This window comes from Ptychodera flava, chromosome 12 (genome assembly GCF_041260155.1).
Source record: "Ptychodera flava strain L36383 chromosome 12, AS_Pfla_20210202, whole genome shotgun sequence".
Taxonomy (NCBI): domain Eukaryota; kingdom Metazoa; phylum Hemichordata; class Enteropneusta; family Ptychoderidae; genus Ptychodera; species Ptychodera flava.
The window spans coordinates 28,898,251-28,914,772 of record NC_091939.1 but is presented as its reverse complement, the minus strand read 5'-3'; the positions used below and the strand labels follow the sequence as shown (position 1 = coordinate 28,914,772).

Genomic DNA, 16,522 nt, shown 5'->3' with positions numbered 1-16,522 from the left:
AAAATGTAGGTTAAAAAAATACATCCATGGGGTGCATGGAACCCTACCTTCCGACTGGACTAATACTGCCAATTTTGAAGCACTGATAAAATACTAAATCTTTCACGTGTTGACCATTGTGATTGCGCATGTTCACTATAAGTTCCGTTAATATTGCAGGTTGTCACTGGGAACGAAAATAATGACTTATCAATCATAATGACGCGTGATGTCACGAGAGAGAAAATGTACTCTGGCGCAATCTACCAAACAAACCCGGATGTTACTGAAGGAGGGAAATACTCGGTAAGCACTTTTTGAGATGCATTTCATTCCATGTCCTAATTATGAAAGGTGTTTACATAGCATCCAATGCGTAAGAAATCAATTGCCCCCAAAATACTATAATACTCTTTTTTGCCTTTTATCCTCTATAGTTGGATATCATCGCCGCATCTGGTGATTTATCGGCCATCACTAGTGTGGTATTCTGGGATGGACCTGCAGGCATTGTTGGTGACTATGACGCGCCACTTCTCAAAAGGAATGGTTCGACGATGATCGTGAATATGACGATTGTGCGCTCTGCTGTAATAGTAACAATACCCTCGATGGAGGTAATTTTATGATATAATATAACACTAAAACTAAATCAATCACATAACATGTATACATACATTAAGCCATGTACCCCAGCCCGCCCCACAAGCACAAACATAATATACGTTTGTAGTAAGGGAAATCTAGTTTAAGAGTTTTAACATATTGCATGCAATACGACTATTCTATCCTGCCAAATTAAAAGCAGTTGCCCGGAATTGAACCCAATGATCGTCAATATGATTTGTCAATAAGAATTGCATATCACGTGATTTACATGAGTATATATTTAATTCTCTCGTTTTCTTGTATCTCTGAAGATGGTAGATGCCTGTGCAACTGTACGGAATATTTCGAACAATTAAGGACGAGTACTGCACCTCCCGAAACAACCAGAATGACGCCATCGGAAGCGCCACCAACGACCACCGTACCATGGGAAATAGAAAAAGAAGTTCCCCCCGAAGATACATTCAAGGGAGACCCTAGTTTGAAGTTGATGTCACACCAATCGATGGGCTTTCAACTTCATCCAGGTCAGAATTTGAATTCGAATCTTAAAAAGTCACTGTTAAACGTCTGACACATTCTTTCACTTGAGGCCCCTATTACTAAAATGCAAACTAAATATCAACGTTAGAATAGTATGCCCCTCGAAAATAAAATACTTGAATTTTCTCCTGTACTTTCCTCAGTGAAAGCTTTAACCATAAATTCTTTTTCATAATCAAGAATAAAAATCAGGGGTGACCGTTGACTGACTCTTGAAATAATAAAGGTGCCGTCCCCGTTTAACTCTATTGTGAAAAAATTCACTTTTCATTCATATATTTTGCATTCATAGTTCTTAATTCTCTATATCCATAACAGCCATTAAATAAAGTTGACGGGGAAATCAAACATTTTATCGCAGTGTGATTCAGATATAAGAATGAATCAAGGACATTCATTTTTCAAAGTTCACTTTTCACTTTTCGGTTTAAAAAAAAATAAGCAGGTAAAGTGAAGTCACTCAGGGAGTTGAAGAATGCCCCCCCCCTCCCCCACAAGAAGTAGACCAAAATGTAGTGCAAAAGTTTGAGAGTCCGAATACATGTCTCATGGTGCATTTAACGTTAACATTGTACATGAACAACCTGTCAGAGACATATATAACGAGACCTAGAGTTGCATTGTGTTCCAGGTACAAAGATCAAAAGACAATTTTCCAAACATTCTAGCTATGATGAAACAGAGTACATATTTTACCTTACATTTTAAGATAAAGAAAACAAATAACGTCTTCTTCAAAGGCGGAAACGATGTCATTTTCTTGTTTTCCTTAGTGCGGAAGTTATTTCAGTGTCTTGTATAGAATGGGTGGCCTGTACTCAGGGACTACATGCCTCAAAAGTATGATGGTTCTATTATAGTTACTGTTCGTATTCAGTGTGAACCATATAGATATTGTCAGTTTGTTTGTTTTTAGTGTGAAGCGTGTTGTATTTATTGCATATAACCAACTGGTTGTGATCATATCATAACAATTGTTTTGATATAGAAAATAAATAAACAAATACAGGTCATGATAATCATTGTTATTGATGAAGCAAATGAGCATCAATAAATCATAAGACGGCAAACTGCCAATGTTCATGACAGTTTAATGATGTTTGCACGGCATTTTTAAATATTGTCATTACATATATTTTGCATTCATAATTCTCAATTCTCTATATCCATAACAGCCATTGAAGTTGACGGGGAAATCAAACATTTTATCGCAGTGTGGTTCAGATATAAGAATGAATCAACTGAACCTGAAAATGTTTTCATCGAGCAGTTGGATTTCTATCCATCAGAGGCCTGGCATTCCTACATGATGGAAATCACTCCTATTAAGGTGGGTGATATGGAGCTGACATCCCTCCACGCCCATAGCTCATGCTTCCATTTTAAGATACATAAATACATAGATACATAGATGCATACATGCATAAACACAGGTACACAAATATACCTACCTACCTACCTACGTGCCCTACCTACCTACCTACCTTCCTCCCTCCCTCCCTCCCTCCCTCCCTACCTACTTACATGTATATATATACATACATATATACATACATACATACATACATATATACATACATACATACATACATACTTCCTATCTACCTATACATAGCACTCAATACATACATTCAGAGCGCTCAATACATGCGAGCAGTAACGTTACACTCGCGGTACACTTACCTATATACCTGTCAAAAAGTTTAACATTGTAATAGCCAACCGTTCATACACTCAGTCATTTGAATTGCATTTAATGAACTACATTTTTCTCGCTATTCCTCCCAAAAATGTGTTTTCCATTTCACTGTGTTCATTTAAGGGGTATTATATTATATCATGCTACCATGCGCCATTCTGATTGGACGAGAGCGATGCTAAAATATTGTTTTAGCACTGATAGCGGTGGTAAAACGGGCCCCTAAACAAGCATTTGGAAAATTGCCCGGTGGCTCTGAACTTAATCCGAAACAGTCTGCTTTGTTTCAAAGACCGAGTTCGAATTTCGATACAGAGATAAAGTATGGTTCTGTAACTCACCTCTTGGTGAAAATAAGCGGTCTATGATGAAAGAAATCTCCGAAGCAACACATTTATTTTGGTATGATGTACAAAATTGTATAGGGTAACAGCGCACTGTGTAGTTTGCTTGATCGATTCAGCAGGAGTCGAGACGCGACATACCGCTCTTTAAAACGAAGCTACTACTAGTATTCGTTCATACACAAATAAATTGAAACTTCCTCACTGTAACGGTACGTCAGATATTCCTTCCTAGAGTTTGGGCTGTAACAGACCAGGGTGTTCTAACGATGTAGCCCAAGAACTTGAAGAAGTTCAAAATAACAATGCGATCATTCCTGGCGACTGCGACGAAAATCGCTGTGTCAGCGTCCAGCTCTCGCTGAATCGGGCAACACACTCTGCTCGCATATTACAACTGTTCATACAGTCGCCGTAATCCATGTCTTGATTATTTCAAAACTGCACGTTTTCTAGCACAAATTATCCATCCAAAATATCCATCAAAAATAGAACCTTTAATCCCACTGCACCACCTCCTCTGTCCGAATGTTACGACGGTTGGCGCACACCGGACTGACAGTGAATGAGACAAATCTATTTTTAGTGTACTACGCAAAAAAAAGCCAGCGCTATTTTTTTATGTTAATTTACGAAAACAATTGTTACTTTTTCTTTTGCTTTGAACTCTTGACCCATTTCTGTGTCTGAAGCAGTTCGTGTTGCATGTAAATATTGATAAAATTTTGATGAACGTAATGCGTATGTTATCGTAGGATATTTTGTTCGTGTGTTGTCAACGTAATCCAAACTTATAAAAATGCTCGGTCTCGGGCGATGATTTTCCGACGTTCGATCTCTCAGACGTCAGTTTTCTGCATTTTGGACTGAAACTGACGAAAATGCCGGACCAAGACGACAAAGACACACAAGTTGATATAATATAATAGCAATAACCCCTTTCGCAGTCGGGTATACACTCGATTTCGGTACAATTCGCTCCATATAGCACTCGCCTTTCGGCTCGTGCTATATGTCGCGGTTTGTACCAAAATCTCGTGTATACCCTCCTGCGGCGGGGGTTATTGCTTAAGCTAATGGCAAGGGGGTTTGCTTGATTTTTGATATAAATATAGCTGCAACCCTAAGACAACAATGTATAATATCATTATTGTAACATTATTGTAACAGGGAGAACTTTCGGTCGAGTTATACATTGATGGCCGGACCGTAGTGTATATGTCTGGACTGGTACCCTTCAGTGAGAACACACAGTTTACCGTGTTCGTGAGAAATTCAAATGGAAACGTCGCAAGTTTTGATGACGTGTTTAACCCACCTTTGACAACAGCTTCATTCAGAAACATAAGGTAAGTAGATGTAATGCAGTAGAAGTATATTTTTGAAAGAAAAGACCAAACTCCCCACACTATACATTTCGTACGTTTCATTGATGGTGACTCGGTATACCAGTCTAGGACTATTTTGTAAGTCGCGACCTCCTTCAATGTATAGTTAAGGAAACACAGTAGAATATATGTGGCAAAGGGGTTCATAATATCACGAAACGAAGGATGTTGTAAGACAGCACAATATGGAAAAAAATGTACAAAATCAATGATACTAATATATTAGCAACAGAACTTTTTTGAAAAAACATATTGAGTCATGAAAGTACTAATTACCTTAATTTACCTATTTCTGTCACCATGCGTAATGACATGGGGTACATTCAGAAGCTTTTGGAAATATGCTCATCTTTTGTGTTTGCGATAGCGCATCACTCAACAGTATTCACAAAAGCATATGCTAACAGACTTGTCCTCTTCAAACTTTCCTCGATTTTTAATCACTGTGTTTAGATTCCCACCGTCATCAGATGCCCTGTGCAGATTTGGTGAGCCTTTCCGTAGTGGTGACAATCCAATCATAGCCTTCTATGCCGGCATTGGATCAGAAAAACTGATGGATGATGTTATACCTTTCTATGAGGTTTGTGCTGATGTTTTCAGGGTCTCTCAAAGGAAATTTGAAGCAGAAGTATGTTCGCCAATTTCCTTGTTGAACACACGAGGATCAAAATTTGAATATGGAAACTGACTTGAAGGGAATATTACAGCTTTTATATATGCTGAATTGCCCTTAAAGGTTAGCCCCTAAAAGTTGGTCCGACTACTCACGAGTTACCATTGTTTTATCAATCAATCGTTTATTATTTATTTATTTATTTTTCTCGCGTGAGAATGCGACGTATTTTCTATACTTGCAATTGGTAACTAAGGGCCTTGAAAGTACCCATTACATAATTTGTAAAGGTGATATCCTCACGATGTACCCTTCCCCGTTATCCGTCACTTTCCAGGTCAGCCGTCCGTGTATGCCCTGCAATAGTCCATGCGTTAGTGGTACTTGTAATAAACAATGCTCTACCACTGAAGCGAAGCGACACCTCGTCAGAATAGACAACATCACTTTAAGTACCAACAGAACCGTTGAAGAGGATGGACAACTTCAAGTCGTGCCCGCGGTATACTACATAACTATCAAGGCTGTCACAGGTATGAGTTTTCTGCACACACTATCTTTAAATTTGTGTTGAAGTACCTTAAGGAAGATTTCTATGAGAATTGTTACTGAACATCACAGTTTCGTAATTTGGAAAGTAAGGCACTGCAACAAACACATCTACTCCCCTGTGTATTTTAAAGAATGAGAGATTCCACCTTAAACTTTCATTCAAAATCATACAAATAGTACAAAATAACCCGACTATTTCGACACGACAGGTTCTGGGCGATACGTGGTGGCGTCGTCTGATGGTGTGTATGTTGATGATACTCCACCGATCTTTGATTATCTGTATCACGTGGATAAAACGTGGTCAGAAGATGAGCCCGTGACCTTCCAAGGCAGTAACTCAACCATTGCAGTACGATGGAGTGCATATGACATTGGAAGTCAGGTAAATGAATAAGTGTGATATCCCGAAATGTTAACGCCATATTAATCACATAATGTCGCTCAATGGAGTTACAAAGTTAATGTATAGCCAAGACAAGAATTACTTACATGGATCTAAAACAGTGTTATCTCTTGTGTTAATCCACAAACTTTAATGCACAAACTAATTTCTTAAAGTTTTATTTTCTTTGTTGCACTATTTATCTTGTTTTATAGGTGTTCGATTTCAAATGGGCTATCGGTACCACTCCTAACGGCACAGACATACAGGATTTTGTTTCAGTCGGACTCGACACCTTTGTTTGTAATGATGAACTCGAGGCAGTGCTTGAAGATAGGAAGACTTACTATGTAACTGTATATGCTACCAACAACGCCGGCTTAAACACAGTTGCAGTTACCTCTGGTTAGTTTAAAATGTGTTGTTGTATTATCCGGGGTTTCATATTGCATCTCATCTGGTGTAATAATATTATGAATTATGCATCATGCATGGATCATACACAGACAAAAACTAAATGGAAACTTTAGTAGAAATCAGTAACACTTGACTTTGTATGACGTGGCATTTCCTTCATTTGCTAGTTTGAACTATTGAAATTCCGAACAATACATTCATATATGATACCAACGCTGAGACGAAACCACGACATATCAATTCAAAGTTTAAATAATATTTCTGTCAAATATAAACATGTGTGACATACCATTGTAATTGGAGGGTAATAGACATGCACCCATAATGATGGTATAATTTTTTTCTCAATGTGTGACCCATCTGCTATCCATCCTCCTATTTTCGTCAGGTGTTACCCCAATTCTCACACCTCCTGATGTTTCACATAGCAACATCACCATGCGTTGTGGCAACAGCGACATTCCAGCTTTGGGTCTTTGCGGTGATCAGTCTACGACAGGTCTGACCTGGGATGAAGTTGACGATGACTCAGTCGAAGCCTACTGTAAATATTTTAATTAATACGCAATTACATCGTGTGTATTCAATTTGCCAAAAATTAGAATAACGTTTTCGGTAGCTTCCTCCAAAGGAAAACACGTCTCAATAACACTCCATGGTGACGTTCCATACTGGGTATTTGATAACAATTTCAAGCATTTTGTTAAGCTATAAGCTTTGCGTTCTTTTAACGTTGAACTTTTCAATTTTTAAAGGGCAATGAAAATCTCAATGAAATAGGTATTACAGAAGCATGGCTGCAACCAGAGGAGATTAAAATGCCACACATGTTTAGTCTCTTTAGTCTTTACCGTCACAACAAAGGTGATTGTTGAAGAATACCATGGAGATAAAACTTGTGCAAGTGACTGTTCAAATAAGCGTTGATAGAGTAGTTGCGATCGTGGATTGGCAATACCTATTATACAGGTGGTCTTTGTTTCATTCATAAATTACATAATTATATAGTGAAGACGCCGTTAATACTGAACTGTTTTATATCATATTCTTACAATTACTTAGACATCAGATTTTGTCTTGTCAGAGGAGTTGTATGTTGTGTAGTATGTACCAAAAGTATATATATATATATGTATGTATATATATATATATATATATATATATATATATATATATATATATATATATATATATATATATATATATATATATATATATATATATGCAGGATGCATGAAACTTAAGTAACAGATATGTGCATATTTTTCTCATGTTAATGTGGTGCACAACACTGAATAACAAGAAATATCCTCGTTTTTACACTTCGTGCACAGATTTTTCGATCGGCAGTACTGAAGATACCGACGACGTATTCCCGATGTTTCAAGTAGGCTACAACGAATCAGGCACTGTCGAAATCATGAATGGGGCAATTCACATCGGCGGTGAAAAGATTGCAAATATTTCAGACGTCAGAACTTTGTCTGAAGATTCGGAAAGAGATGACGATGTTGTGTATAAGAGTCGTTTTCATATGGAACCAGGAAGGTATATTTAATTTGAACATATGAATAAAAACAAGATCTATCTTGTATGTTTGCACTTGTCCTATCTTATTTTGGAGTTTAAATTGCAACAGCCAAAGCCATATTCCTTGTCTTTTTCAGAACCTTGGTGTCAAAGATTACAGTTTGTAATAAAGGTCACTTGTGTCAGAAGATGGCGGTGTCGAAGACGACGATCACAAGTAAGAAACAAGTCACTGTGACATTTATGATATACTTTTCAAGGAATAATGCATTGATTTGCTTGCCTCTGTTGTTTGACTTAAGACACAATAATTGTTCACTCAATTATTTTATATTGGAAACAAAACGAGCACGTCCGTCCTGCAACCAACCGAATATATCAGCATTACGAACGATGCATAAAACATGTCAGTGTGGTGGGAATATTGTCTTCAGTAGCAATCACATTGAGTATTGAATAATTATCTGATATTGATAATGTTACCCAGTACAAGTAGACTAACGATAGAGAGTTATTCAAGTTGACCAACTATACGATCATGATCAACAACACACATTTCATATTTGGTACCGGTTTACAGGAAATAGATTCACTGTGCAATCATAAACATTCTGTCTTTTCTATGTGCATGTTTGTACTACCTCATTACACTGTACACAACACGTGCATTGGGTCTACGCTACGAATCTAGTATTTAAGCTAAACTCAGCATAACTATGAACTAGTTTTTCCATGGCGTCCAATTTGTCTATACCACATAGAAAACGATAGTAGTTATAATGTGAATACTTTATCACCAGGATCTGACGACATCATCGGAAAACCTGGCAACGATTCGCGAATTGCGATGACATTAGTCGGTCATGAAGCTGGGCCTCAAGGCGACGTGTCTATCGACGTTTTATCTCCGACCCAGAAAGGTACAGCTGATCTCTTTGTTTGTCCTCATTTGTCCTTGTTTTCGCTTTGTAGAGTGAGTGGTGTCCAATGATGCCTGTCATTTATGCAAGAACATTTGGGTAACCTGTTAAAGAATTGTGTCAATGGTAGTTTTGTGAGGAATTATACAATTTGATAAATTGAGTGGTAATTGAAGAATCTATGCCCCACAGCCAAACCTTCACACGTACTTTCGGTGTCCGTGGAATACACCATATCCTTGAATGTCGTATTTATCTATTCGACAGGTGAGGCCAAAATAACTTTAACCGCAGGGGTATTGACCGAAAAAGATGTTAATGCCGAATATGCTTCGGATGCATCAGCTGACTTTAAGCCGTTTGTTGTTAACCCTAAAAAGACAACGGATAAAACGGATAGGTTTTTAAGAAATAGGTAAGATCTAAAAAATTATTAAGTGTGAAAGCTAATTTGTAATTTTCGCAAGTACTAATACTTTGAACAACGTCTTTTGTGTAATTTCTTATGTTAGCTGTGCAACCGAACTTACAAACAGCAATTTATACTTCCAGAATTAAAGGCATTATCGGTCCGACATTCTACATAGCGACTGTTGGAAGTGTACCTTTGAAGGAACCAATGGACATAACGGTACGATTCAACGTATCCTTATTCCAGGGCGACGACATCGAAGGGAAACCACATCTACTATTCTGGCAAACAGGTGAGATTCTTTGTTAGGCGTACGTCATAGCTCCGAAGAAGACCACAAGAGGCTGACTGATACGCATACGTCACTGTTTTACAATCAGACGCTCCCCAATGGCCGCATTTCGCAGCTATTGTACTTTGCATAATGCGTACGAGTGCGTCGATGGCCAAGGATTGGCTTATTTTACTTTTATCAAGAGTTGCAAAAGATAAAATATTAAATTTACTAGGTTACTTTAAAATCCAAAAATAAATATAAAGGCATCGATATTTCATATTGAGTTAAAAAATAGCTTCATTTGAGAGCAGCTGCCATGCCTTACGTCAAGGGTCACTGCGCCGAAGTTGCAAGCGTTAGAATATTAATTTTACTAAGTTACTTTAAAATGAAAATGGATTTAAAGGCGCCAACATTTTCGAAATGGGTTTAAAGTATAGCATCACTTGAGAGCAGCCGTGATTCCTTGTGTGAAGGGTCACTGCGCCGGCGCAAAATATGTTGGCTAGCCAGGCCCGGTCAGTTCGTTGCCGTTCGGGCAGCTAGCAAGGCCATCGGTACCTGTGGTGATAAAAGGAGTGTCTTTTCATAAAAAAATACTCTCTTTTATGAATAGTGAATTGTCACTATTAAATGAACTTATATTTTAAGTTACCCTTTTTGAACTTATGAGCTAAGCTCTATCGCAATATTGCCTTTTATATCTTATAATTAGCGGTGTGGCTATTGCATTCACACTTTTAAGAAGATATTTGGTTATTCAGAAAACAAAATACGCAAACAGTTTTGAAGACCATTTAAATTCATTTATTTGATTTGTCTGTATATAAACGTTTGCCCTTTTTGTTAGGATACGAAGATAACAATTGTCTTGACAAGTTCATGATTAAACAATGAATTAGTAGCCAATGATTTGATGCGTTATTGCAATTCTTATAGCAATATAAACTTCAATTCGGTGGTAATGCTTATCAATCAAAAATGGCCCTGTTCTTAATTTTGTGTGTTTTTGGTTTTCTTAGATACTCAACAATGGAAAGACGCAAGTCATACGTGCAAAGACACTTTCGGAGCGTACAAGTATGATTGGGATGGCGGTATATTGAGCGTTCAGGTATAAATCAAAGTTAAAAATCTAACTACGAACTGAGCGACAGTTCGAAGATTATAACTGTAAAAAAGAGTCATTGGCAAGTCTTAAGAGTAATACTTATGAGTTTACATCAGTCATCGTAAATAGAGCTCGGAAAACTTTATGCTGCTTTTTCAATGTTGTTGGATTCCTTTGTTGGCTGGATTTGTTGGAAAACAACGGCAGAATATTTCGCTATTAGCATTAATTGTGCTATCCACATTAAAGGGTATTTTGATTACAAACGTTGCTGAGCTTAATTGTGTTACTCTTACCTCTGTTACTGGCAGGTGTGCTCAACTAAAGGGGACGCTTCTACATTTCGGAATCGAAGAAGTTGGGAGGACGGTATGTTTTCTGGTCCTAATCAGTTCACACTGGCCAGAGTAGGACATTTTGTAAACTCCCCACCCAGGATAACATCGGAAAGCAAATTATGGATGTTGGAGGACGGCGGAACCTTGAGATATCGCCTGACCTATACAGACGATGATGGAGATAATGTCACATTTTCTGTGGAACTCAGTTCTCCAGACACGGGTGAAGAAGTAAAAGTTTCAAAGGAAGGTGATTTCAGGTACACACCATGTCTTGACTGTTATGGAATCCATGACATCATAGTGTCTGCGGTTGAAGATAGATACGACGACTTCGAGGCTCTATCGACAACTAAGGTTTTAAGTGTCGATGTTCGAGGCCAGAACGATAACCCAGAACTTGTCCTTTCAGTCGATCACAAAAGTGCACTTCATGGTGGTGACCATAAAGTGATGTTCACCATCGAGCAAAGAAGCACAGACGATCACAGCTACCAAGGACTTGAGTCTGTGGTCGGGGCCTTCGACCCAGATACTACTGATCAATTAACATTACTCTTTGATCCGCCAAGCCATGGACACCTTGAACATAAAATCCAACATAGGCAAATCAACTTCATTGATGTAGACTGTTCGGATCCCGTAAATATCACTGAAAATCACCTGACGATAAAGACACCTGGAACACCTGTTGTTGTATATCCCTGTGGACTTGTCACTCCACATCAGCAAGACAGACTAGCCTGGGTTTTTGCCGCCGTACGCTACATGCCGCCGGTTGAATACATCGGGAAGGACTCTTTCAAAATCAATGCTGTCGATCAGGAGGGTGCCCATTCCGAAGTAGCTACTATCAGCGTGTACGTCCTCGCCAATCCCTGTTTGAACGGAGGATCATGTAGAGGGCCTCAGTCCGATCCTGACTGCTTGAGTAAAGAACGCACCAATGGTTTTGACGGTTACTCATGTATATGTCAACATGGATTCATTGGAGAATTTTGTGAAACTAAAACGAACAAATGTCAACCAAACCCGTGTCCATATAATTTCACATGTGTCGATATGGTAAGGCAATTTCTTTGTGACTTGAATATGAACTTTTTTATTTTTATCAGAGTGAAGTTTTGACAGTAATTCCAGTCAATTGTTTGTTGTGCTTAGATATAATAATAACATCTTGATGAAATGGGGAATATTCAAAGAACGAAAGAGGAAGCATTTGGTGCAAATGGAAATCAATTTTAATTGTGCCGTGTCTTTTTAATCGATAGTTCGATGCCCATTCTTGCCATTGTGAAAACAAAGACTGGCCCTGCGGTGAAGACAAGTCTGCCTCGTACACTGCAATAATCGTGTCAATTTGTGGAGGGGCAGTGTTGGTAATAGCGGGAATGGTAATAGCTTGGCGACGACTGAACCGACAGAAGAAAAAGATGAACATTGTTGCGTAAGTGACTGTTTAAGTATGTGCTGCTACTCACTGTCACATGGACATATAATAACTCTAAGCACGAGCACACATTTACAGGCATAGGATTTTGGCATGGGGTATTGTCATACATGCATTCAGACAAAGGGGCAATAGATAAATAGATAGGTAGACACGTAGGTAGCTAGGTATAGGTAGGAAGGTCTGGTAGTGAGGGAGGGGTAGAGAGACAGACAATAAAGATAGATAGATAGATAGATAGATAGATAGATAGGTAAGCCACTTTTAGTTCGTTAGCAATCTATTATGGCTTTTACATTAAAGAGAAAGCCCTTTCCTTTCTTCATTACAGCCCTTCACCATGTGACATTACACATGAACAGAAGCAACCTCAATCCGACGAAACAAGTGACACCACACGAGACGTTGAGCCAGTACCCGATGTTGAACCAAGTGATGTCAATGATAATGTAACTGATAGTGAGGTTGGAAAAACTAAACCCGTGGTCAAGGATGAACATGAGAGTACACCTCAGTTCATAGAACTAGCGGACATGCCAATCACAGCGCCCAATGAAGACAAAGACCAAGTACATGATTTTTTTATTCTTTGATTTTTATTTACAAGTGTATGCTATGCTTTTAGATCTGTCTAAGATTTTATTTGATCAGAGGATATGCCGAAATTCAGGATAGTTCACCAGCCAAAGATACGAAGCATTAGTATATTTCCCTATGTTGGGCAAGTTGTGGCTTTAATATTAATTTTGTTATTTCACTTGAACTTGCAGGACCATGGCAGTGATGATAGCATTTGTATGTCCATACCCATCGTGGAACAGCGGTTCGGATTCGTTAGCAAGCTCGGCGCCCCGGTGAGTTTTAACAAACCATTCACTCCGTTACTTATGAACAAATACGTAGTTTCGCACAAGGGGTACATGCTAACAACATTTCATCCATGGCGGCTTTGCGGATGTGTTTTGGAAATAAATACTTTTTCCTTTTTAGCAAGGTTTGCGTATTACAGCTACGCAAATGATAATTGTTGTTCGTACCGTGATACATCTTAAGCGACCACAATGTGGTCGAAAATATGAAAGGAAAAATCCTGTAAAGTGACGGTCAATATGATGATAGATCAATTTCAATTTTATTTCAATCAGAGAATGGCATGGATGCATGACACTGATGGTGCAGGGACAGGAGCTGATAACGAGCAAACCGGTCCAGGATCCAGCAGAGAAACCGAAGCTTGAAGATGACAGCACAACGGAATTAACACTCCCATCTACTTAGGAAATCAGAAATAATATAGCTACATGAACTGGGAACAACGGCATATTCATATAGCCTTATTCATATTACATGCACAGACGATGAAAACAGCATATTAACCAATTAATTCTTTTTTTCTCTTGATAGAGATAATACGTTACAATGTTGAATGCAGTTACTTTTGATACACACCATATATCTTGCATATTTCTCGTTTCCGATTCTCTTCTCATCCGAGTCGTTTTAAGTTCATATTTTTTCTCTGTAGTTTCAATCACCGTATAATCCGGAAGAAACCTTTGCCTAGAATTCCCTCTCCTACTACTCAGAAAATACTATAATTAAAAAAATGAAATTGCCATTTACTGAAACTTTACAAAGATTTGTTTGTCGTTCTCAACCATTGGACACTTATATGCAATATTTTTTGGATACAATATTAAACCTGATTTATACTCAAAGACTAACTACGAATGTTCGTCGCTCAACAGAGTTTTTTTGCTTAGGTGCAGTGTAGCTTTCGTGTACTTGCGAATGACATATTAAACAAGGCAGCCTAAAATGAAACTAGCCTTCTTGTCTTTATTAGTCGGAAAACTAGAGATTGAAGTGTGAAGTGCAATCACTTTCTTGTGTTCAATTAAAGACGAAATGGTGTGAACCTCGATGCATACCACATTGTTCGGGTATTTTAGTTCTCCATGCGAGTACTCTCACGTGCGGTTTGCAGTTATGCGAAATTCTGCTTTATAGAGTCTAGTTTTTCATGCAGGGCTATCACATCTTCTTGTCTTGTCAAAACCTCTCGGCATTATCTGTCTAACGAAATTTTTTACCTGGGGTGTTGGAAATGATATGATGACTGCACAAATGATAAACGGGAGATATACTAGATTCGATAGGAAGTGCAGCGTAGACTAGCTATGTGCTCGTAGCCATGACGAACAAATGTCGACCAGTTTAGACCTCGGCGAGTATTCAATAATTAAACAACATATTTTTTCCATGCTTAAATCAATTTTAATACAACTTTCAAAGAAGGAAAATTAACTAACAACACGTAATTTTCCAATGTCAACCAGCAATACATCGCGAGAACTCACGTAGGGTGCTGCTTTAACTCTGAGGGCAATGGCAACTTTACCGCTCAATAAAGGATAGACCTAACGAGAACTTTGCACCCAGCCATACCCCCGTTTCTACGTTTGTTGATGTAAGTGTTTGTGAAGAATAGATGCAAAACTATGCGGTCTTTAATGGCAAATTACAGTGCTTTGCGGATGAACGAATTAATTGACACTTATATTTGAAACAATATTGACTTAATAAACATGAAACTCTTGACTGCCGTGAAGTAGGATTTCGACAGGTAATCGAGTAAATGTAACAAAGTTTAACATCGATACAGTAACCAAAAATGAATTATTGTGTTATTTGGCTTCATCACCTTTCCATTCTTTGCGTGCCCACGCACGTTCCAAATTTCTGTACAATGCTTAATTATAACCCGCTGTTACCCTCCTGCAACTGCGTCAAGTTAACAGTGACGCACCGAGTAAGATTTGCACAACTTGTCTAAACACTGAGTCATGGAAATCAACCTGGTACATGTCAAGAATACACTTCTCTTCACATCGCACCACACTCAGCAGAGAATCTGTAACAAACAATGAACAGTTAGAAGGTTGTCGTGCAGAGAGTTCCGTGCCTTCTGCAGGTACATATCGCCTACTTTGTTTGGCGAGTCTAGTAGCTGCTATAGTTTATCGTCCGTTCAAATTTCAGATGACTCAAGAGTTGTTCTATCACCATTTTAAATACCAGTGATACCAGTGTAATCTGCTATGAATAGACCTTACCATTGAGAGATCATGCCCTGCATCACTCACTAAGGCTGCTTTCACAAAAAATCAGTCAGTGGCCCGGAGGAAGTCGAGGGTATTCGAAAATTTCTGGGTAGTAGAAGGGGAATTTGAAAATGTTGCTGTGCCTAAAGGGGGGGGGGGACCTGAAAATTTTTGGTTCCCTTTTTTCGCGATTCCAATTTTCTAATGTTAGTAATAATTTAAAAAAAGATCTAGAACCATTTTGTCGCATTTCATTACTCTAGTCTCAAAAAATCTAACAATTTAAGAATTTTTGTAAAAAAAGGAGGCCAAGAATCGGGGGAAAAGGTGCAACTATTGATATTTTGTTCACTATTTCTATATTATATCAAATACAGTTTCTTAATCTCTCCCTACAGCATGATGAATCAAACAATATTCAATTCTGTCGACAAAAGACTGCATATGTGATTATTGGGCGATGATAATTGAATTCGAGTCCAGTGTGAAAGTCATTTGTCAATGATACAAATGTAGGGTACATATTCACAGGCTGTCTTAGCAAGCTGAATACTGGACAGTTCAACACGCTGTAGGGAGTAGAGTAAGAATGCAGTTCTATATAATGTGAACAAAATTATCTCCAAAATTATGAAAGTTAATACAGCTACTGCCCTGCTACTGCCTACGGACAGTGTCACTGTCACTGCATAATAGCAGTGACAGAGATAGCTCTGACTATGAAGTAGCTGAAGAAGAGTTCGGGTCATGTGACGCTCATGACAGTGAAACATATTTGTACACAAGATCAGGCCAGAAAGCAAAGAAGACGAGGACACTTGAAAGTTATCAGGGAGTTTTGAATATTG

The 16,522-nt window shown here is 38.3% G+C and overlaps 1 protein-coding gene across 1 annotated transcript; it reads left to right on the top strand.

Moving 5' to 3' along the window:
- The first annotated feature begins 496 nt into the window (after positions 1 to 496).
- Positions 497 to 14,377, top strand: LOC139145563 (uncharacterized). Its single transcript, XM_070716800.1, has 20 exons — positions 497 to 596; positions 900 to 1,115; positions 2,307 to 2,461; positions 4,345 to 4,523; positions 5,016 to 5,145; positions 5,516 to 5,711; positions 5,940 to 6,115; positions 6,331 to 6,520; positions 6,921 to 7,076; positions 7,867 to 8,080; positions 8,200 to 8,279; positions 8,863 to 8,982; positions 9,250 to 9,397; positions 9,535 to 9,686; positions 10,694 to 10,785; positions 11,094 to 12,185; positions 12,392 to 12,567; positions 12,902 to 13,139; positions 13,341 to 13,424; positions 13,716 to 14,377. Exons 2-20 carry the CDS (start codon positions 977 to 979, stop codon positions 13,806 to 13,808), a joined length of 3,810 nt encoding a protein of 1,269 aa, XP_070572901.1. The 5' UTR covers positions 497 to 596; positions 900 to 976; the 3' UTR covers positions 13,809 to 14,377.
- The last annotated feature ends 2,145 nt before the right edge of the window (positions 14,378 to 16,522 follow it).